The sequence below is a fragment of the Chrysemys picta genome, chromosome 1 (assembly GCF_011386835.1).
Source record: "Chrysemys picta bellii isolate R12L10 chromosome 1, ASM1138683v2, whole genome shotgun sequence".
NCBI classification, from domain to species: Eukaryota; Metazoa; Chordata; order Testudines; family Emydidae; genus Chrysemys; species Chrysemys picta.
In genome coordinates, this window is record NC_088791.1 from 75,438,992 (window position 1) to 75,456,866 (window position 17,875).

Sequence of the window (17,875 nt, forward strand, 5' to 3'; positions counted from 1 at the left end):
TATTTTTCTCAAAGATGTTTTCTTTGCCCTTACACATTTACTGGTTCTAGTCACATTCACATACATACACACAATTTTGTAAGAAGAAAGCACTGGCAGTTAGGTAGAAAGAGGAGAGGAAGCCCTTATCTGGCAGAAGATTTCTTACTTTCTAATTCACCAAATATCCTTTGTCACCTGTGATCATATGAGGGAGCACTTCTTACTTTCACATTTATGCAGAACAGAGACACCTTGGGTGATTGGTGCAGGGGGTCATACCCACTCCTTCCACCAGAGGAGTGTCTCTTTTTCTCTCTGTCCAATTTTGCTACCACTGTCCAGTAGAAAATATCCCAGCTCCCTCTGCAGCCTCAGCAGGAAGAGGGTAGGGAGTAGGGCTACTTGGAAAAGGGAAGGAATACAGCTCATTTGCAGGTGCTTTGCTACTCCCGAGAATGCATGGATATGGCTTTATATTGGCTGCTGACCATCTCCAGAAAGGTCAATAGCAAACAGTTCATGGAGCACATTGATAGGAATTTTTTTCAGTCCAAAAATTTAGACCAGTTCTAATCATGAAAGCACCATGAGCATTTATAAGGCCATACTGTCCTTTACATCCCTCTGACAATGTGAAGGAGCCTTAAAACTTTTACACCTGTTTTATACTCCTGGGGGAACTCACAGAGACAATGGGAACAATTCACTAAGCAGACAGGCTGCTACATTCTGCTCTGCCAGAGGGGACAGAGCCTGCCCTATGCCTACCTCCTCAGAAACACCTTGAAGCCCTGCCCCTCTGCACTGAGCATGCTTCAGTAGCAAGGGAGAGTCTCTCTCTCTCTGTCTCTCTCTCTCTCTGTTTCTCTCTCTCTCACTTGCATGATTGCCCAGCCCCTCTCCCATCTCTCCTGGCGGTGATTTACGTCTCTACCAGCTGCTCCGGGCACTCGAGCCAACCTGCCTGTGCTGCCAGGAACGGGCATATGACAGTTCTTGCAGCTTCCCTTTGCTTTCCCATCATAAGTAATTTTTCAGCAGGGAAGCAAAGAAGTCTGCAGGGGACATGAATTCTGCATACGCACAGTGACGAACAATTCCCCCAGGAGTAAAGTGTTCGTACATGCCTCAGAAAACCTGAAACAGGACGCGGACATTAGGTATTTTGCAACTACATGTAGCTGTTACTTTTACTTTTAACGATTCATAATCTATTTAATCTAAACTATTCCCACCCTAAATAGGTAGCATATTCACCCCAGCCCAATATACAGGAATACAGCAAATGGCTTCACGTATAATAAAACTTGCTATGGCAGAACGCTCAAGATCTTATAATTTAGTTTTTATGAATTTGTCATTATAGTATCATGTATTTTTAAAACTCCCTTATGATAGCCCATGTTTTAGTGTGCATATGTCATATCCATTATATTATTAAAACATAATGGGCCAAGATCAGTGCTGATATATACTCCAAGTTTACCACTAAGTTGTCCCAGTTTATATGTTTAAAGAAAGTAACAAGCTCAGTTTCTAATATTTCTGTCCTAGATGGACATCTAAATATGAAAATCTGGAACCTGTTGGTAATAATGTAATGGTAGTTACCTCCCATGTTATTTATAGAAAACAGTGGGAAATATATATGTTCTTTAATTGTTTTATATCAATACAGTAACACTGATTTATGCAAAAAGATTAAATTTTATTTAAATCCATTTTTCAACCTTCTTTGCACCCAATGTCTTAGCACCATTGCTATTTTTTATACTTTTCAGGGCTTCTTTGTGGCAGCCTGAAATCATGAAGGGGTTAATTCATTCAAGTATAAATTCTATATAGAAATAGCTTTGTCAATTGATATTCCACATACAGAGAAAAGATATTAAATAATCACCTTGAATCCATCTTGTCATCACATCCAAGCATACAAGCTACTGTATAAGTTATAGCTTACTTTTTCACTAATGATGGTTACTTTGTCTTGTAGTCAAAATATTTCACACACAATTTAAGAACTCCTCCAGAAGCATCCAATTAAGTATATACTATGGAGATGCAGTAGCAATTCCACAGTTTAGGTTGTGTTACCTTAAGAGTGTGTGTGTTTGTATAGGTTGCTGTAAGTTTGATTGATTTTCTAAACCCATAGTGATGCATCAAAAAAGTTGGCTGTGCCTAAAATTTTTCATTTTAAGTTTTGCACAATATAATGTTAGTGGTGTTTAAATTAATGGCACAGCAGTAAATTGCATACATGAAAACAATAACCCTGCAGCAAAGACATTTTCCTCTCTTTAAAAATAATTTAAACAGCTCTGATATTTGTCATTTTGCATCTAGAAGTCAGAACGAAAAATATTCTGAATCTCCTGATGTAGCTTTTTTATGCAGCACATAAAGAGAAATATCAGAGGGGTAGCCGTGTTAGTCTGAATCTGTAAAAAGCAACAGAGGGTCCTGTGGCACCTTTGAGACTAACAGAAGTACTGGGAGCATAAGCTTTCGTGGGTAAGAACCTCAGTTCTTCAGATGTCATCACATAACCTGCTGTCTTTATTATTCTTATGATATGGGATGCTTTTTATTGGTACAACCCTTCGTTTGTGCAGTATATAGAGCAATAGTAGTTTTAATCTGTACAATAAAACAAGCTTGTTGTTTTTATTAACATTCTTTGAAGGAATTGGATGCCATTCATTTTTAAAGAATGCTTATACTGTAATAATTTCACTGGTACATTTCCTTTACGATCATTAATTTGAGCCAGGATATGGGTATTTTCAAGGGGACTTGATGTTCATTGGTCTTGCAGTGAATTTTTAAGCTATTTAGTCTTTGTTAAAATTACTATTTATTTCAATGTTGCTACATTAAGATTGTGCCTTTGTGAATTCCAGAGTATTTCATTTTTCAGTGGTAAAACTAACTAGATTATGACTCTTTCATCTGAAGAAGTGAGGTTCTTACCCACGAAAGCTTATGCTCCCAATACTTCTGTTAGTCTTAAAGGTGCCACAGGACCCTCTGTTACTTTTTACAGATTCAGACTAACACGGCTACCCCTCTGATACTAGATTATGACTGATACTGTGTAGAGAATATGTAGATCATTCTGTTAATTAGAATTCATTATCATTTTGTCTTACAAAAATGTATCCAAAACAATTTTTGTCATTTCCTTGAACATATTTTTAAACAATTGATATGAGTCTTGTTAGTACCAGCATCACCAGAGCGACACATAGTCTATAGCCTCCTGGCTGAGGCAGACAGTAATGAACAGTGTATAGTCTCTAGCCCTCAGGGTCGGGAAGAGCAACAAATAGTCTATAGCCACAACCTCCTGGCTGGGGCAGACAGTCTATAGGCCTGAGGGCCTAAAGTGAGCATGCAGCCAATCCCCAGCTATGGGGTTGGCAGTGAAGGGGGAAGGATAGGGGGACCCAGGCCCATCCTACTCCACCAGATCCCAGCCCAGGGCCCGTCCAGTGGCATGTGGTCCCACCACTGGGTCAGCAGGGATCCTCCCAAAACATGCTGACTGCAGCTTTAGCAACACAACCAGACTAAAGTCTGGTTTTCCCTGGGCTACATCCTACCTGTACCTGTTCGTAGGGCCTCGTTGCTCATGGGACCTCAATCTCCTCTGAGTACTCAGCAGCTGGTAGTCCCACCAGCTCCTCAGGGTACTCGACTGGCAGCAGTCCCGGCAGCTCCTCACAATACTCGACTGGTGGCAGTCCCGGCAGCTCCTCCAGGTTGTCAACTGGCAGCTGTCCCAGCAGCTCCTCAGGGTCCTCCTCCAGGAGCAAGAGTTGGTACAGCTTGGTCTCTGGCCCAGGGGCCAGCAGCAAGGCAGAGGCATCTGACTCCTTTCCTGGCTTTCCCCCAACTGAGCTGGAAGCACTGCTTCTTATACTTCTTGTTGCATACCTCTGCTTCTGGCACAAGAGGTGGGCCTGGTCTGGCTCTGCCCCCCCAATGGGCAAGGAGAGGTTCCTCACTCTCAGGCTCAGAGGGAGGCCATTCTGCCTCGCTACATGGATATAAACTGGCCGTGAACAAGTTTATGCTTGAAATTAGAAAAAGGTTTCTAATCATCAGAGAAATCAAATTCTGGAACAGCATTCCAAAGAGAGCAGTGGGGGGAAAAATCTATCTGGCTTCAAGACTGAGCTTGATACGTTTATGAAGGGCAATGGTATGATGATACTGCCTACAATGGCATGTAGCTGATCTGTGACTGCTAGCAACAACTATCCCCAGTGGCCAGTGATGGTACACGAGATGGGGAGGGCATTGAGTTACTACAGAGAATTCTTTCCTGGTGTCTAGCTGGTGGGTCTTGTCCACATGCTCAGGGTCTAACTGATCACTCTGTTTGGGGTCAGGAAGGAATTCCTCCCTTCCCCTTCCCCTCCCTCCCCCTCGCCCCCCCATCAAATTGACAAAGATCCTGGGGGATTTTTTGTCTTCCTCTGCAACATCAGGCACAGGTCACTTGCAGGCTTAAACTAGTGTAAATGGTGGATTCTCTGTAACTTGAAGTGTTTGCATCATGATTTGAGGATTTCATTAACTCCATCAGAGGTTATAGGTCTATTATAGGAGTGGGTGGGTGATGTTCTGTGACCTGCAATGTGCAAGAGGTTAGATGATCATGATGGTCCCTTCTGGCCTTAAAGTCTATGAGTCTGTGTGGATCATTTCATATTACAATTTTCTCAATATACTTAATCACAATTTTTAAAAGGTATGACTACCAAAAATAAATAGTTACAGATATTAAAGTCATATCAACCTGGTCTGAAGGCACAGTGTACATAGCTGTTGTCTCTAGAAGGATTTATGGGACTAGAACCCAGGGTTGTGCAGTCCAGACCCCTCCACAGCACAACAGGGGAGCCAGATAATACAGCATCTAACAATTACTGGAGTGTCAGGCACCGCAGAAAGTACCATCTGAAGAGGCCAGAGTGACAGAGCCCTGCGATCACCTGATTGGTTCACACCAGCCCTTTAAACCAGAAAGTTGCCCCAGGGAACTGTCTCAGCAACAGTGGAAACTCTGACTTCCTACTGCTAGACGAGGTCTTTTGCCCCATCTTGCTCCTGACTCCTGTCTTAAACCCCAGCCAAGCTTGACTTTGGTACCTGTCTTCTTACTCAGCTTGGTAGCTAGTCCTGACTCCTGCCTTTGACTCTGGCCCAGCTTGACACTGATACCCATCTCCTGACTTGGGTTGGTAACTTGTCTCAAATCCTGCCTTCAGTTCCAACCCAGCAGACATTCCTGGCCTGGCCACCTACACCCCAGATATAACAGTCTCATATTTTATTAACATGAGCCAATGATCCATGTCAGCTAAGTATATTTCAAAAGATACTGGGTTCAGTCCTGCCTCAGTTATCAGCATACTGTTTATAGTAATTGATACTGTGGTTTCATGCATTTGTTTCTGTGGAAATTATGTTCCTTTCTAAATTAGTGTCAAAAAGAAGGAATAGTTTAATTTCAGTGTTTTCCGTTTCCTATAGTATTAAGTACAGATTTACATGTTAAGGCCACTGTAAGACCAAGTATTTAAGGCTGGAAATTTTGAAGAAGCCTAAGGGATTTGGGTGCCCAAATCCCATCAAGCTCCTTTAAAAATCCCAGCCTTAAATTTACGAGGCCAGATAATGTCTCTATGTGGAAATGCCTGCATAGGGGCTGGGAAACTATGTGAGGTTCTCTTCATGGACTTCCCTCTGAATTCATCCATGGTTTGTCCCCTTGTAGAAGAAACCGGGGTCCAGCACACACACCCAATAGATCCTTTGACATCCTGTGGACTTCGGAGTCCAGTGGGGAGCATCCAGATGGAGGCCCTCTGTCTCCATGATTCTATGCTGAGCTGTGTCTTGCAGGTGCTCCAGCCATATACCAACATTAATGTAATGTTAAATAGTCTTTAAGGCCATTGGCTTCATTAATTTCCATATGGCATTTCCACTAGTTGCACCAGAGTGACAGTGTGTACACTCCTCTCCCTCTCCTGCCCCCCGACAATCTGTCACTCTTACTTGCTGGCCTGCTCCTTTCCCATGCATGGCTCTTTGGACCTATGGAGAGCATGCCGGGAGAATGAGGAGGATGGTGTCATACAGGCAACTGACCTCCTATCTCTTCTGCATGGGGAGGGGGAGATCAACATATTGGAAGGTCCTCTCTGCTGATTTTTCACTCACTGGAGAGCAATGACTTGAATGTTCCAAATGACCTTTGCTGTTAATTTGACTCAAATATGACCCTTTCAAAATTGCATGTTGCACATTGGCAGTGAGATATTTTGCATGTAATTTTTCACTAAACTTGTAAAGGGTGTAGCTAAGGCAGGCTGTGCTATGCATGCATTGATGACAAACTTAGCTTCACAGTGAAATATGGACTGAAGATGTGCATGGGAAAAGGCAGAAGCCCTCAGGCTCTATGGAGCTTGTTAGGACCCAGGAGTTATGAAGGGCTGCTGTATGATTTGCATGAAGTTCATGGGAAAGAGATTCTGTCCTGTAGATCTCCTAAAATGCTTAGGATAGGGTGTTCTGATAGTGTCTGTCCAAAAAGTTCCTCATTAGGTAATTTAGATACCATTTTTTTTGTAGAACCAACATAGCTTCAAAAATCTGGAATTTAAATGCCTTAGCTTTGTGGGTGGCTGTTTTTAATGTTAAAACAAACTAGGAAATTCCAGACAAAAACTATGTTGAGAACATTATGACCTATGCAATTAAACAGTCAAGGGAGGAAATGCCAAAATAATAACTGTACACTTTATTCTCCCTCTCCTTGTGTATAAGTGTATGGTAATCTTTAATTACATGATTGTATATTATTTCTCAAGCAGTATAACATATGATTTTTTTCTACTTTGAAATACAAATGTGTAACATCTTGCGATTTTCTTTTTTAATGCTGCTCCTTTCTTTGTCATAATGCAGCATAACTTCAGCAGCCTTATATCTAACCACCTAGCTGTATGTGTCCTGAGATGCTATTACATACCTAGCTACTACTACTTTTCTGCTTCCCCACTCTCACTTTAAACCTACTACCATTTCAGCACCTGCCCCTGTCCTTTGCTTGTGTTTCCCCAAATTAGATTCTAGTGATGATGGAGTCTGTGAAATTGATCGCTTCCCTACATTTTTAAAGAAAAACAAAACAGACTTCGCTATCCACTGACTAATGCCAAAATATTGTAGTTGTCATGCATTGGTTTACAAGCATCACTGGGCTTGGAATTTAGCTGTAGGGTATTTGTTTTTATATTGGATTGTTTCATTTTAAGAAGATATAGTGCAGAGTAATGGGTTAATCAGATTAGAACAATGGTGGTTGCTGAGCACTTGCTCATGGTCCTTGGACAGCTGTTCTCCTCCTTGTTTCCAGCTGCTAAATTGCATTAAAAGAATCTAAAAGTATATCAACTACTTTCCTACTATTTTGTTTATGAGTAAGTAATGGCTGTAGTTGCTACATGATTGTGAATGGGAGGGAAGGTGGACTGTACTCACTGTAAGAGGAAGGGTCCATGACTTCTATTAAAATGTGGTCCATGGTATAAAAACATTTGGAGAGTATGAGATTATTATTAATGTATGTCCTCCATTCTGTGAACAACATGAGTCTCATCGGCCTGTTTTTCATCTTCTCACACAAACATCTTCATACTGCCTTCCACAATGTTCCTTACATGTGAAACACTTACCTTGAGCTAATCTGTAATGCTGATACCCATTCCTTTAAATCTCTCCTTAAGAGCACAGTGCTGATAAGAAATCATCCAATAGCTAGACTGAGTGGAATAAAGATGAGGTTAGTTAGCAATTTATCCACCTATAACCATAAGATTTGGGAATAAATACATATGTATGTATATAGAATATACATAGGATTGTATCATTGTTCTGTGTCACTTATCTTCAGAATCAGGATTGTTTCTTCATAGACATTTGTACAGTACCTGGCACAGTGGGGCCATGTCCCTATGAGAATTTCTCAGTACTCACATAAGAAAATATCAAGTAGTAATAAATGTCACATGATGTTATATTGTGTCATATTATCTTGAGTGAAAAAGAAAAGGGGATCTTGGTTTTGGTACAGCAATTTGTACACAGTGGATGGTTCTCTCACTTGAGAATTAAGGCTTTGTATTCTGGGCAGTAAAATAAGAAAGCACATCTCTGTTTATCTAAAATCCCCTGCTCATTCTCCCACCACAGAGCAGTACTGGATGTGTCTCCTTGGCAACAGCTGTTCCAGGGAAATGGTGGAGGATTACATAATGGTGTTGACAGTCTAAGGGGAAATTAAAGGAAAAATCATGATCTGTGGCTTTCTTTTTTCAGAGGAAGGGTGCAAGAACCACATGTACAAAATCACATAATTTTCAATAGTGTATTAAAACTTAAAGTAACTTGAATATATCCCAAAACAAACTAAAATGTGTGAATTTGTGGAGGGAGAGGAGGGAAGAGACTCTGGCCACAGTGCAATGTTCTATATTGCCTGAGAATGTTAGGAGCACATTCCAATTCTTTCACTGCAGAATTGGAGGCCTTAGGAAGAATTGGCAAGTGCAGCAAGCATACTCTTTGGGCTTGTCTGCACTAACCAGAGGATTGACGAGCGGCGATCAATGCATCAGCGGTCGATTTAGTCTTCCACAGATCGCTCTCCCGTCAACTCCTGTTCTCTACCGGATTGAGAAGAGTAGGGGGAGTCGATGGGAGAGCGTCTCCCATCAACATTGCATCGTGTGGACCCCACAATAAGTAGGTCTAAGCTATGTTGATTTGAGTTACGCTATTCACGGAACTCAAATTGCATAGCTTAGATCAAATTTCCCCTGTAGTGTAGACAAGGCCTTTGTTTCCTTTGATGATTTGCATTCAGAGTATAATGTCCAAATATCACAGAATAATATGGTCTCTACATTCATATAATATTTTTCACATTTTGAGCACACAACTTTTTACACTTGCAACTCTGATAACCGTGTGTAGAATAAATACAGTGGTGTGCATAAATCAAGTAGTTAGAAATACTGTTTGATGTGCATATGTAAATCAGACACTTTGCATGTGAAAAATGCACATGATAACTTGCTCATATTTAACTGTGGCTGCTGTGTTGAGCATCCTTTGAGAATTTGGATCAGGATGACCAGACTCCTCCCCTCTCACTGCCCAGAGCTCTCCTTGGTCCCAGCTGGCGGGCAGCCCCGCTCCATCCTGGGAGGATCCCCTAGGTAGGATCCTACAGCCCCCAGTCCCACTCCTCCTCTGCAGGATCCTGCAGCCACCTGCTTTTCTTCTCCTAATCCCATGATATCTCCAATAACTGTCCCCCTATCTCCAGTCTTCAGTGAGAGGGCTTCCCCAGAGCTCTTATCTTCATTAACTCACTCTTCCTGCACCGTGGGGGGTGTTAAGCCATTACTGTACTGTAGGGTTACCATACGTCCGGATTTTCCCGGACATGTCCGGCTTTTGGGGGCTCAAATCCCCGTCCGGGGGGAAATCCCCAAAAGCCGGGCATGTCCGGGAAAATCGGGAGGCTCGGCCGGGGCCTCTTTGTCTGGGGCCGGGGCCGGTGCGGGGCCGGGGTCGCGGGGCCGGGGGCATAGTGCCGGGCCGGGGGCCGGGCCAGGGTCGCGGGGCCGGGGTCCGGGCCGGGAGCCGGGGGCGCAGTGCCGGTCCGGGCCCACGGAGCCGGGCCGGGGAGCCGGGCCGGGCCCGCAGGGCCGGTCCGGGGTCGGGGAGCCGGGAGCCGGTCCGGGGTCGGGGAGCCGGGCCGGGCCCGCGGGGCTGGGAGCCGGGCCGGGGTCGGGGAGCCAGGCCGGGCCCGCGGGGCTGGGAGCCGGGTCGGGGAGCCGGGCCGGGCCCGCGGGGCCGGTCCGGGGTCGGGGAGCCGGGCCGGGGTCGGGGAGCCGGGCCCGCGGGGAGTGTCCTCCATTTGGAGGCACAAAATATGGTAACCCTACTGTACTGCCAAACTTGGAGTAGGGGCCAGCTCTGTTGTGACAAAGCTTCCCTATGGCTGCTGCCTGTACAGGGCCGGCTTCAGCTTTTTTGCCACCCCAAGCAGCGAAGGAAAAAACAAAAGAAAACGATTGAGCTGCCGACGAAGACGAAGATAGGGGCTGAAGGACCTGCCGCCGAAGACCCGGACGTGCTGCTCCAATAACAGACGGAGTGCCGCCCCTTTGTACTGGCCTTCCCAGGCACCTGCTTCCTTCGCTGGTGCCTGGAGCTGGCCCTATGCCTGTAACACAGGCAGCATAATGGCTTCTACTAGCCAAAGGGGAAAGCTGCACATGGCTCAGGCAAAATTCCAGAGCTGCCTGTGTCTTCTCAGCAAAACCAGCCTCAAACTGCAGCACCTGCAATATTACAGGCATTGGCAACACCGCACCAGGCAGTCTGGTGAAGGAGAGGGAAACTGCAGAGAATTACAAGTGAGGAAAAGTAATATGGAAGTATTATAGTTATTTCACAGAGGGGATAACCTGGAGCACAGAGCAAGTGTGTGACTTCTCCAGGGCCTGACAACGAGTAAGTGGCAGAACCAGGAATAAAACCCTAGAGTTCTGACTCCTACTCCTTTTACTGTGACATATCGTACTCCCCCCTTAGCTCTGTAAGTGAGCCCTTTTGTACTTCTTGGTAAAAACTGATGTGAGATGTTCACTGTAAGAAATGGGAACGTTACCTCCACTTCAGTGTATAATGCTTATTTAAGAATGGTTTCATGCTTCTGAGTAATAAATATATCTGAATATTTCACGTTAGTGAAAAGGCTAAAGTTAATCGAAAAATTTGGGTAATTGAGAACAAAAATGGCTCATTATAAGCCTTAGAAAAGTACTAATAAAAAACAAAACTAAAGTTCATTTGACATTATCACTTTTAATTAGAAAGAATAATGTTGTTTCAGACATTTCCTGGGCTAGGTAATAGGAATGGCTTTAATTGTTGTCATCCATTTTTTTCCCCTGTTGCAGCTCCCGGACAGCTGTATAATGGATTACTATGAAAAATACAAGCATAGAATGAATGAGCTGGAAGCATTTAATATGGTAAAATCAAAGGATTAAAAACATTACCTTGTATATATGTGTTAGTCTAGAATAGAGCCCTGTCAAATTTTATGTGGTGGTGGACCAGCTTATATTGTGATATACTGTCTACAGAAAAACACTTCACTTCGAGGCTATCCTATTCCAGAGCTATATCAGGTGTCAGTAAAATAATAAAGAGAACACATGGAAGGTTCTTTTTCAAGGGGGATTATGAATGTGAAGAAAGAAATGTCAGACTCCTTTTGAAACCGGATTGGTCTCCATGAAGTTATTTCACAAAAAAAGTCTTCTAAAAATTATTTCCCTCTTCAAAAGCTTTCTGCCACTTATAGTATGATTTGCATATTAGATTATGCCTCTGAGCCAGCCATTAAAATACTTGCCCTGCTTATAACATTCCATGGACTTTTGATCTTTACTAGATTTTTCTGAAAATGTCAGATAGGGAAGAACTGGCAAGGTGGCACTTGTAAAGGTTTTTCCTCAAGAAAATGATTCACCTTCCTAGAAGTGTTTCTGGGGGACAGAGTTGTCTTTTTAGTAGTATGCTGGCTTCCTTTCCTAAAGCCATGATTGTGTCTAACCTTTTTTTCAGTTGAAAGTTGTTCTGGCTCCCTGTATAGAAGTTTTATTACTTCTGGATCGTCTTTGCTACCTCAAAGAGAAGGTGTGTTTACTTTATATTTCATGTTACCTGAAGTCTGTTTATTTTAACCAAATTATTTACTGAGTACCAAAGAGCCCCTGTTGCAGACTTGCTATTCTCATCATAGTTGCAAAAATTTAAGTATTCATTCCATCTTTGTCTAAACATATGCCCAGCAGATGGTTTTTTTTATTATTATTTTAAGCAAAGCTGCAACAGTAAAGTTTATGTTCTTTTAATTGTATGGTAATTACTAGTCAGTAGACAGTAAAAAAAAAATTTAAAACCCTTACAAATCTTATTCCATACCAAGTATTGGTATATTAATCATTAAAATTAATACAGGAAGTAGTAAACAAACATTACCCTGTGAATACTAAAGCTTTCAACTAATGATATTTTAAGGACTGATCTGCTGCTCACTGATCTCAATGGTAGTTTTTCTGTGGACTTCAGTGGGATTTGGATCATGTCCAAAATGCATGTGGATTATTTTTATACCTACTTAGTTAAGATATGTAGTGGGGAAAAAAAGCTTTTTTTTTTTCAGTTATATAATAAATTGAGTTGCACCTGACTAACATACAGCCCATCTGAACTGGCCAAATATAGACCTGGTGCAACTACACTGACTTCCATTGAATTACACCATTAAGTCTCAGCTTGTCCTAATTAACTCAAAAGTAATGATCATACTTATGCTGTTCCAATAACACATTTTCCATCCAATGGTAATTTGTTAGAAGGTTAGGGTGGTGTCTTTGAAGCTTCTACTGTGGGCTATAGTCAAAATAAAGTTTTGTGACCTTTTCATATTAAGCTCATTTGTGTGAGCAGCTCTTTTTTCCACTATAAACTTTTCATTTTAATAGCTCCATTTTATCATAAGGAAAGTTTTGTTTTATTCTCTTCTACAGTACACTTGGAGCAAATGAGTTGTAATAAATGTTTGCTTTTGTTCTAACTGGTATTTTTACAGAGAGAGGCGTTTCTGAAATATCTAATGATGTATTTTCCTAAATGCCAACTAGCTATAAATCATGAAGAGATCTGTATATTTCCCAAACTGGGAAATCAGACCTTCTGCAGTTAGCACTGATTTACCTTCTCTAAATTTAATATACCCATAGATTTAATTTTGCACTGGTTACTCCTGAGGGAATTCTGCGTCACTGCATGCGTGCAGAATTCATGTTCCCTGTAGATTTCTTTGCTTCCCCACAGAAAATGATAGGGAAGCAAAGGGAAGACGCAAGAGCGGTCACATACTCCTCCCTAGCAGTACAGGCAGGTCAATTCCAGTGCCTGGAAGAGCCAGTGGAGAGGTAAATCACCCTGGGGGTGGGGGTGCCCATGGGAATAGTTTGGGGGGGCATTGTGGAATCATGTGCCACTGCTCCCCCTATTTCTGTGAACACAGAGCTGCCAAGTGAGGGAGTGTGCCATCCGGCTTGCTAACACCTGAATCCTCCATAGTTGGATCCTGCTGGGCTGAGCCTGCCTGCCCACACTTGGTGCAGCTGTTACAGAGGGAAGAGCGCCAGGGTGTCAGCGTCGGATGCAACCTCGCCACCAAGTACCTGGCCCAGGAGAGAGGGGGCTACAGGGTGCTCTCCTACCTACATGCAGCCAGTGGCGTTTGCTCCCCACTGCCATGCAGGAACCTCCACATTTATTTATTGACGAATAAAATTTGCTGAATTTTAAAATATCGTGCACAGAAATAATTTTTTTTGGCACATACTTTTTAATTTTTTGGTGCAGAATTCCCTCAGGAGTAACTGGTTGTCTCACAAATTGTATTTTTCTAGACAAGATGAAATAGAAATTATGGAAACTATACAAAGTGTCAGGGCCATATCCAAGTCAACTTACTCATTTGAGAAATCTCATTATCTTCAATGGAATTATTTGAATGAGTAAAGTTAGTAGGGTTTTGTCTTTAATTTCACTGCTTGTAATTCATAAAAGAAGAAATCTGTATAGTGAGTGGTAGACTCACATGACAATATGTAAGAAATAATTTAAAGATTTTAAACCACAGACTGTTTTACTTTTCATAAGCATTATTTTGTGAGTTCACAACTGTTTCATGTATTGCATAAAAGTTAGAGTTTTCTTTTTTTGCAGTTTTGTATTTAAAAATATGGACCCATTCCCATATCTTTGCTTTTAAGTCAAACACATTTTTATGTGCTTTAATCATATATCATTTTACAGGACAACATTGCCTGGTCTGGACTGCTGAAGTTATTTGATCCTGTGAAATCCCCCAGATGCTATGCAGTTGTTGCTCTGAAGAAATAGAAGTGTGCTCAAGTTGAAGCAAATTGCTAGATAGTTCACAACTCTAGGTCTAATACTGTTGTTACTTTTGACACTCACATTTATTTTGTTATTATTTTAAGTTATTATCTAAGTACTTCAATGATATGTTATGTAACCGTCTTGTTTTTACTTGAAAAATAAAGCATTTAATAAGTGTGAATCATGAGAAATATATCCAAAGTAAAATTGAACTCGTTTTATATTTCAACATGTCCTGGTCTAATTTAATAAAGTAATGTTAAGCATCTGATTTTCCCAGAAAAATTCAGAGGCCCATATTGTGTGATTATTTTTAAAGCAGAACTCTATTGATGTTAATAGCTTAAAAACTGATGGGATAGTATAATTCAGACTTATGGGGAAATGCCCATTCTCTTATAATCATAGAACTGGAAGGGACCTCGAGAGGTCTTCTAGTCCAGTCCCCTGCACACATTGCAGGACTAAGTATTATCTAGACCATCCCTGACAGGTATTTGTCTAACCTGTTCCACAACCTCTGTGGTCAGTTTATTCCAGTGCTTAACCACCCTGACAGGAAGTTTTTCCTAATGTCCAACCTAAATCACCCTTACTGCAATTTAAGCCAATTGCTTCTTGTCCTATCCTCAGAGGTTAAGGAGAACATTTTTTCCCCTCCTCCTTGTAACAACCTTTTATGTACTTGAAGACTGTTACCATGTCCCCTCTCAGTCTTCTCTTCTTCAGACTAAACAAACCCAGTTTTTTCAATCTTCCCTCATAAGTCATATTTTCTAGACCTTTAATCATTTTTGTTGCTCTTCTCTGGACTCTCTCCAATTTGTCCACATCTTTCCTGAAATGTGGAGCCCAGAACTGGACACAATACTCCAGTTGAGGCCTGACCAGCACAGAGTACAGTGGAAGAATTACTTCTTGTGTCTTGCTTACAACACTCTTGCTAATACATCCCAGAATGATGTTTACTTTTTTTTCCCAACGGTATTACACCATTGGCTCATTTAGCTTGTGATCCACTATGATCCCCAGATCCCTATCTGTAGTACTCCTTCCTAGGCAGTCATTTCCCATTTTGTAGGAATGCAACTGGTTCCTTGTAAGAGGGGTACTTTGTATTTGTCGTCCTTATTGAATTTCATCCTATTTACTTCGGACCATTTCTCCGGTTTGTCCGGATCATTTTGAATTTTAATCCTATCCTCCAAAGCACTTGCAACCCCTCCCAGCTTGGTAGCATCCACAAACTTTATAAGTGTACTCTCTGTTCCATTACCTAAATCACTGATGAAGATATTGAACAGAACCAGACCCAGAACTGATCCCTGTGGGACCCCACTTGATATACCCTTCCAGCTTGACTGTGAACCACTGATTATTCTCTGGGAACAGTTTTCCAATCAGCTATGTACCCACCCTATAGTAGCTCCATCTAGGTTTTATTTCCCTAGTTTGCTTATGAGGTCATGCGAGACAATATCAAAAGCCAGGTTTCAGAGTAGCAGCCATGTTAATATCACAATATTAATATCAAAAGCCTTACTAAAGTCAAGATATACCACATCTACCACTTCCCCCCCGCCATCCACAAGGCTTATTACCCTGTCAAAGAAAGCTATCAGGTTGGTTTGACACGGTTTGTTCTTGACAAATCCATACTGACTGTTACTTATTAACTTATCTTCTACGTTTTGCAAATTGATTGCTTAATTTGCTCCATTATCTTTCTGGGTACTGAAGTGAACTTCACTGGTCTGTAATTCCCTGGGTTGTCCTTATTTCCCTCTTTATAGATGGGCACTATATTTGTCCTTTTCCAGTCCTCTGGAATCTCTCCTGTCTTCCATGACTTTTCAAAGATAATCGCTAATGGCTCAGGTATCTCCTCAGTCAGCTCCTTGAGTATTCTAGGATGTATTTCATCAGACTCTGGTAACTTGAAACATCTAACTTGTCTTAGTAATTTTTAGTAACTTGTTCTTTCCCTATTTTAGCCTCTGATCCTACCTCACTTTCACTGGCATTTACTATGTTAGACGTCCAAATACTACTAACCTTTTTGGTGAAAACAAACAAAAATGTCATTTAGCACTTCTACTATTTCCACATTTTCTGTTATTGTTTCCCCCCCACACACACATTGAGAACGGGCCTATCCTGTCCTTGGTGTTCCTCTTGCTTTTAATGCATTTGTAGAATGTTTTCTTTTTACCCTTTATGTCTCATTTAGCTAGTTTAATCTCATTTTGTGTCTTGATAACTCTTGTTAACTCATATCAGTCAGTGAAATCTAAGCTTTTGTAAATCCAACAGAAGTTTTACCATTGACTTCTGTGGGACTAATATTTCATGGTTAGGTGTTGTGGGAATCTCAGTTTCAACTGGATGAATCTATGCTGAAATTGAAGGTAAAATTTCCTTACTTTGCTTTGGTAATTGTAGAATTTCACACTGTTTAATATAGTATTTTAATGTTTTTACTTTCTATTCATAATTTCAATAACATATTTAAAAAGGTAAAACAAGCTATTGAGTGGGCAATGTGATACATTCTTGTAATATGCAGATTCATGATGCTTTGGAGCCATTGGGACAGTGCATACTATTAAGGACATTTCTTCTGCATGTTCTTAATGCTCTTTTGTATTGTTCCTAATACAACATGGCTGCTACATTCCAACCCAGAACCAGCTACACGTTAGTATACTAGACAGGACAAAATGTTCTAGTAGCCTTCAGAATTAAGGGTATTATATAAATGTAATGATAAATGTGTTGCAGTTCTGTAGTTAACTGCACTTCTGCCCCCTCTCTGGTGTACTCAGGGGCACGCCTTTAGGTCTCAGGCGTCAGCCACCACCTCTCTTTAGGCAGAACCCTCGTCGCACTTTCTCCAGACTAGGAAGTTAGTCTTGCGGTTCTTCTGCAATTCATTGTGTTTATCCCAGCAGCACTGACCTGAATCCAGCACCTGTGTATGGTTTGCATTGTCTCGGGAACAAAGACATGGTGACGAGCCAGCTTTCAGAGCACAGTACATTTATTTTTAGGACAAAAGCATTACAGAAAAAACATCACAAAACAATACACAGTCTGCACGCATGCTAAACTTACCAGATGTCATCCATCTTCCACATGGCTTTCCAATCCTTCAAATGCTTCCAGCAGGATTTTACCCTGGTGGTTATAATCTCATGTCAATGTTTGGATCAAAATCAGGGACCTCTTCTGCCATTCATGCTGGCCCTTTATACCACAAGCTCTTTCTTTGTCTCCTGGGTGTCTTGCATCCAGTCTGTAGCAGTATATGTAACTCACCCCAGTGGGTGATACTTCTCCGGAGTTATTTACCTGTGCCATGGTTTGCAGTGATTATCCCCCACTGATCTTAGTTTGTGAGGGAAGCTTGGTAACCCCGTCCCATGGAGCAAGACTACAATCCCCAATTTCCAAAAATACATATAACACGTATAGTTACAACAGTTTATTACTAATCCTGGTGCCTATGGCATCTGGCACATCTCGGTATACTAGTCTTTTGAAGTTTCCATGCTTCCAAGATCTTGCCTTTCTCAGAAAATATTATACTTTAACCCCATATTTACTTACTTCCTGAATGCTGCAAAGATCTATTTGAGTGATCGATGTATTACAGTAGATCTTACATGTCTCGATCTTGATTGGTACCACATTGTGCTAGGTGCTATGTAGACCCATAATAAGAGATAGCCTCTGCCCCAATGAGTTTGCAATGTAAATAGAAGAGCCAGACAAAGGGAGTATTATTATCTGTATTGCAACTAGG

At 41.6% G+C, this 17,875-nt stretch overlaps 1 protein-coding gene across 1 annotated transcript in view; it reads left to right on the forward strand.

Moving 5' to 3' along the window:
* METTL25 (methyltransferase like 25) overlaps nt 1-17,568 on the forward strand; it is a 112,740-nt gene extending 95,172 nt beyond the window's left edge. Inside the window, exons 10-12 of the mRNA XM_005279091.5 lie at nt 11,040-11,114; nt 11,713-11,784; nt 13,984-17,568. Coding sequence (XP_005279148.2) covers nt 11,040-11,114; nt 11,713-11,784; nt 13,984-14,070 — 234 coding nt within the window. The 3' untranslated portion in view covers nt 14,071-17,568. The remainder of the gene's footprint in view (nt 1-11,039; nt 11,115-11,712; nt 11,785-13,983) is intronic.
* The last annotated feature ends 307 nt before the right edge of the window (nt 17,569-17,875 follow it).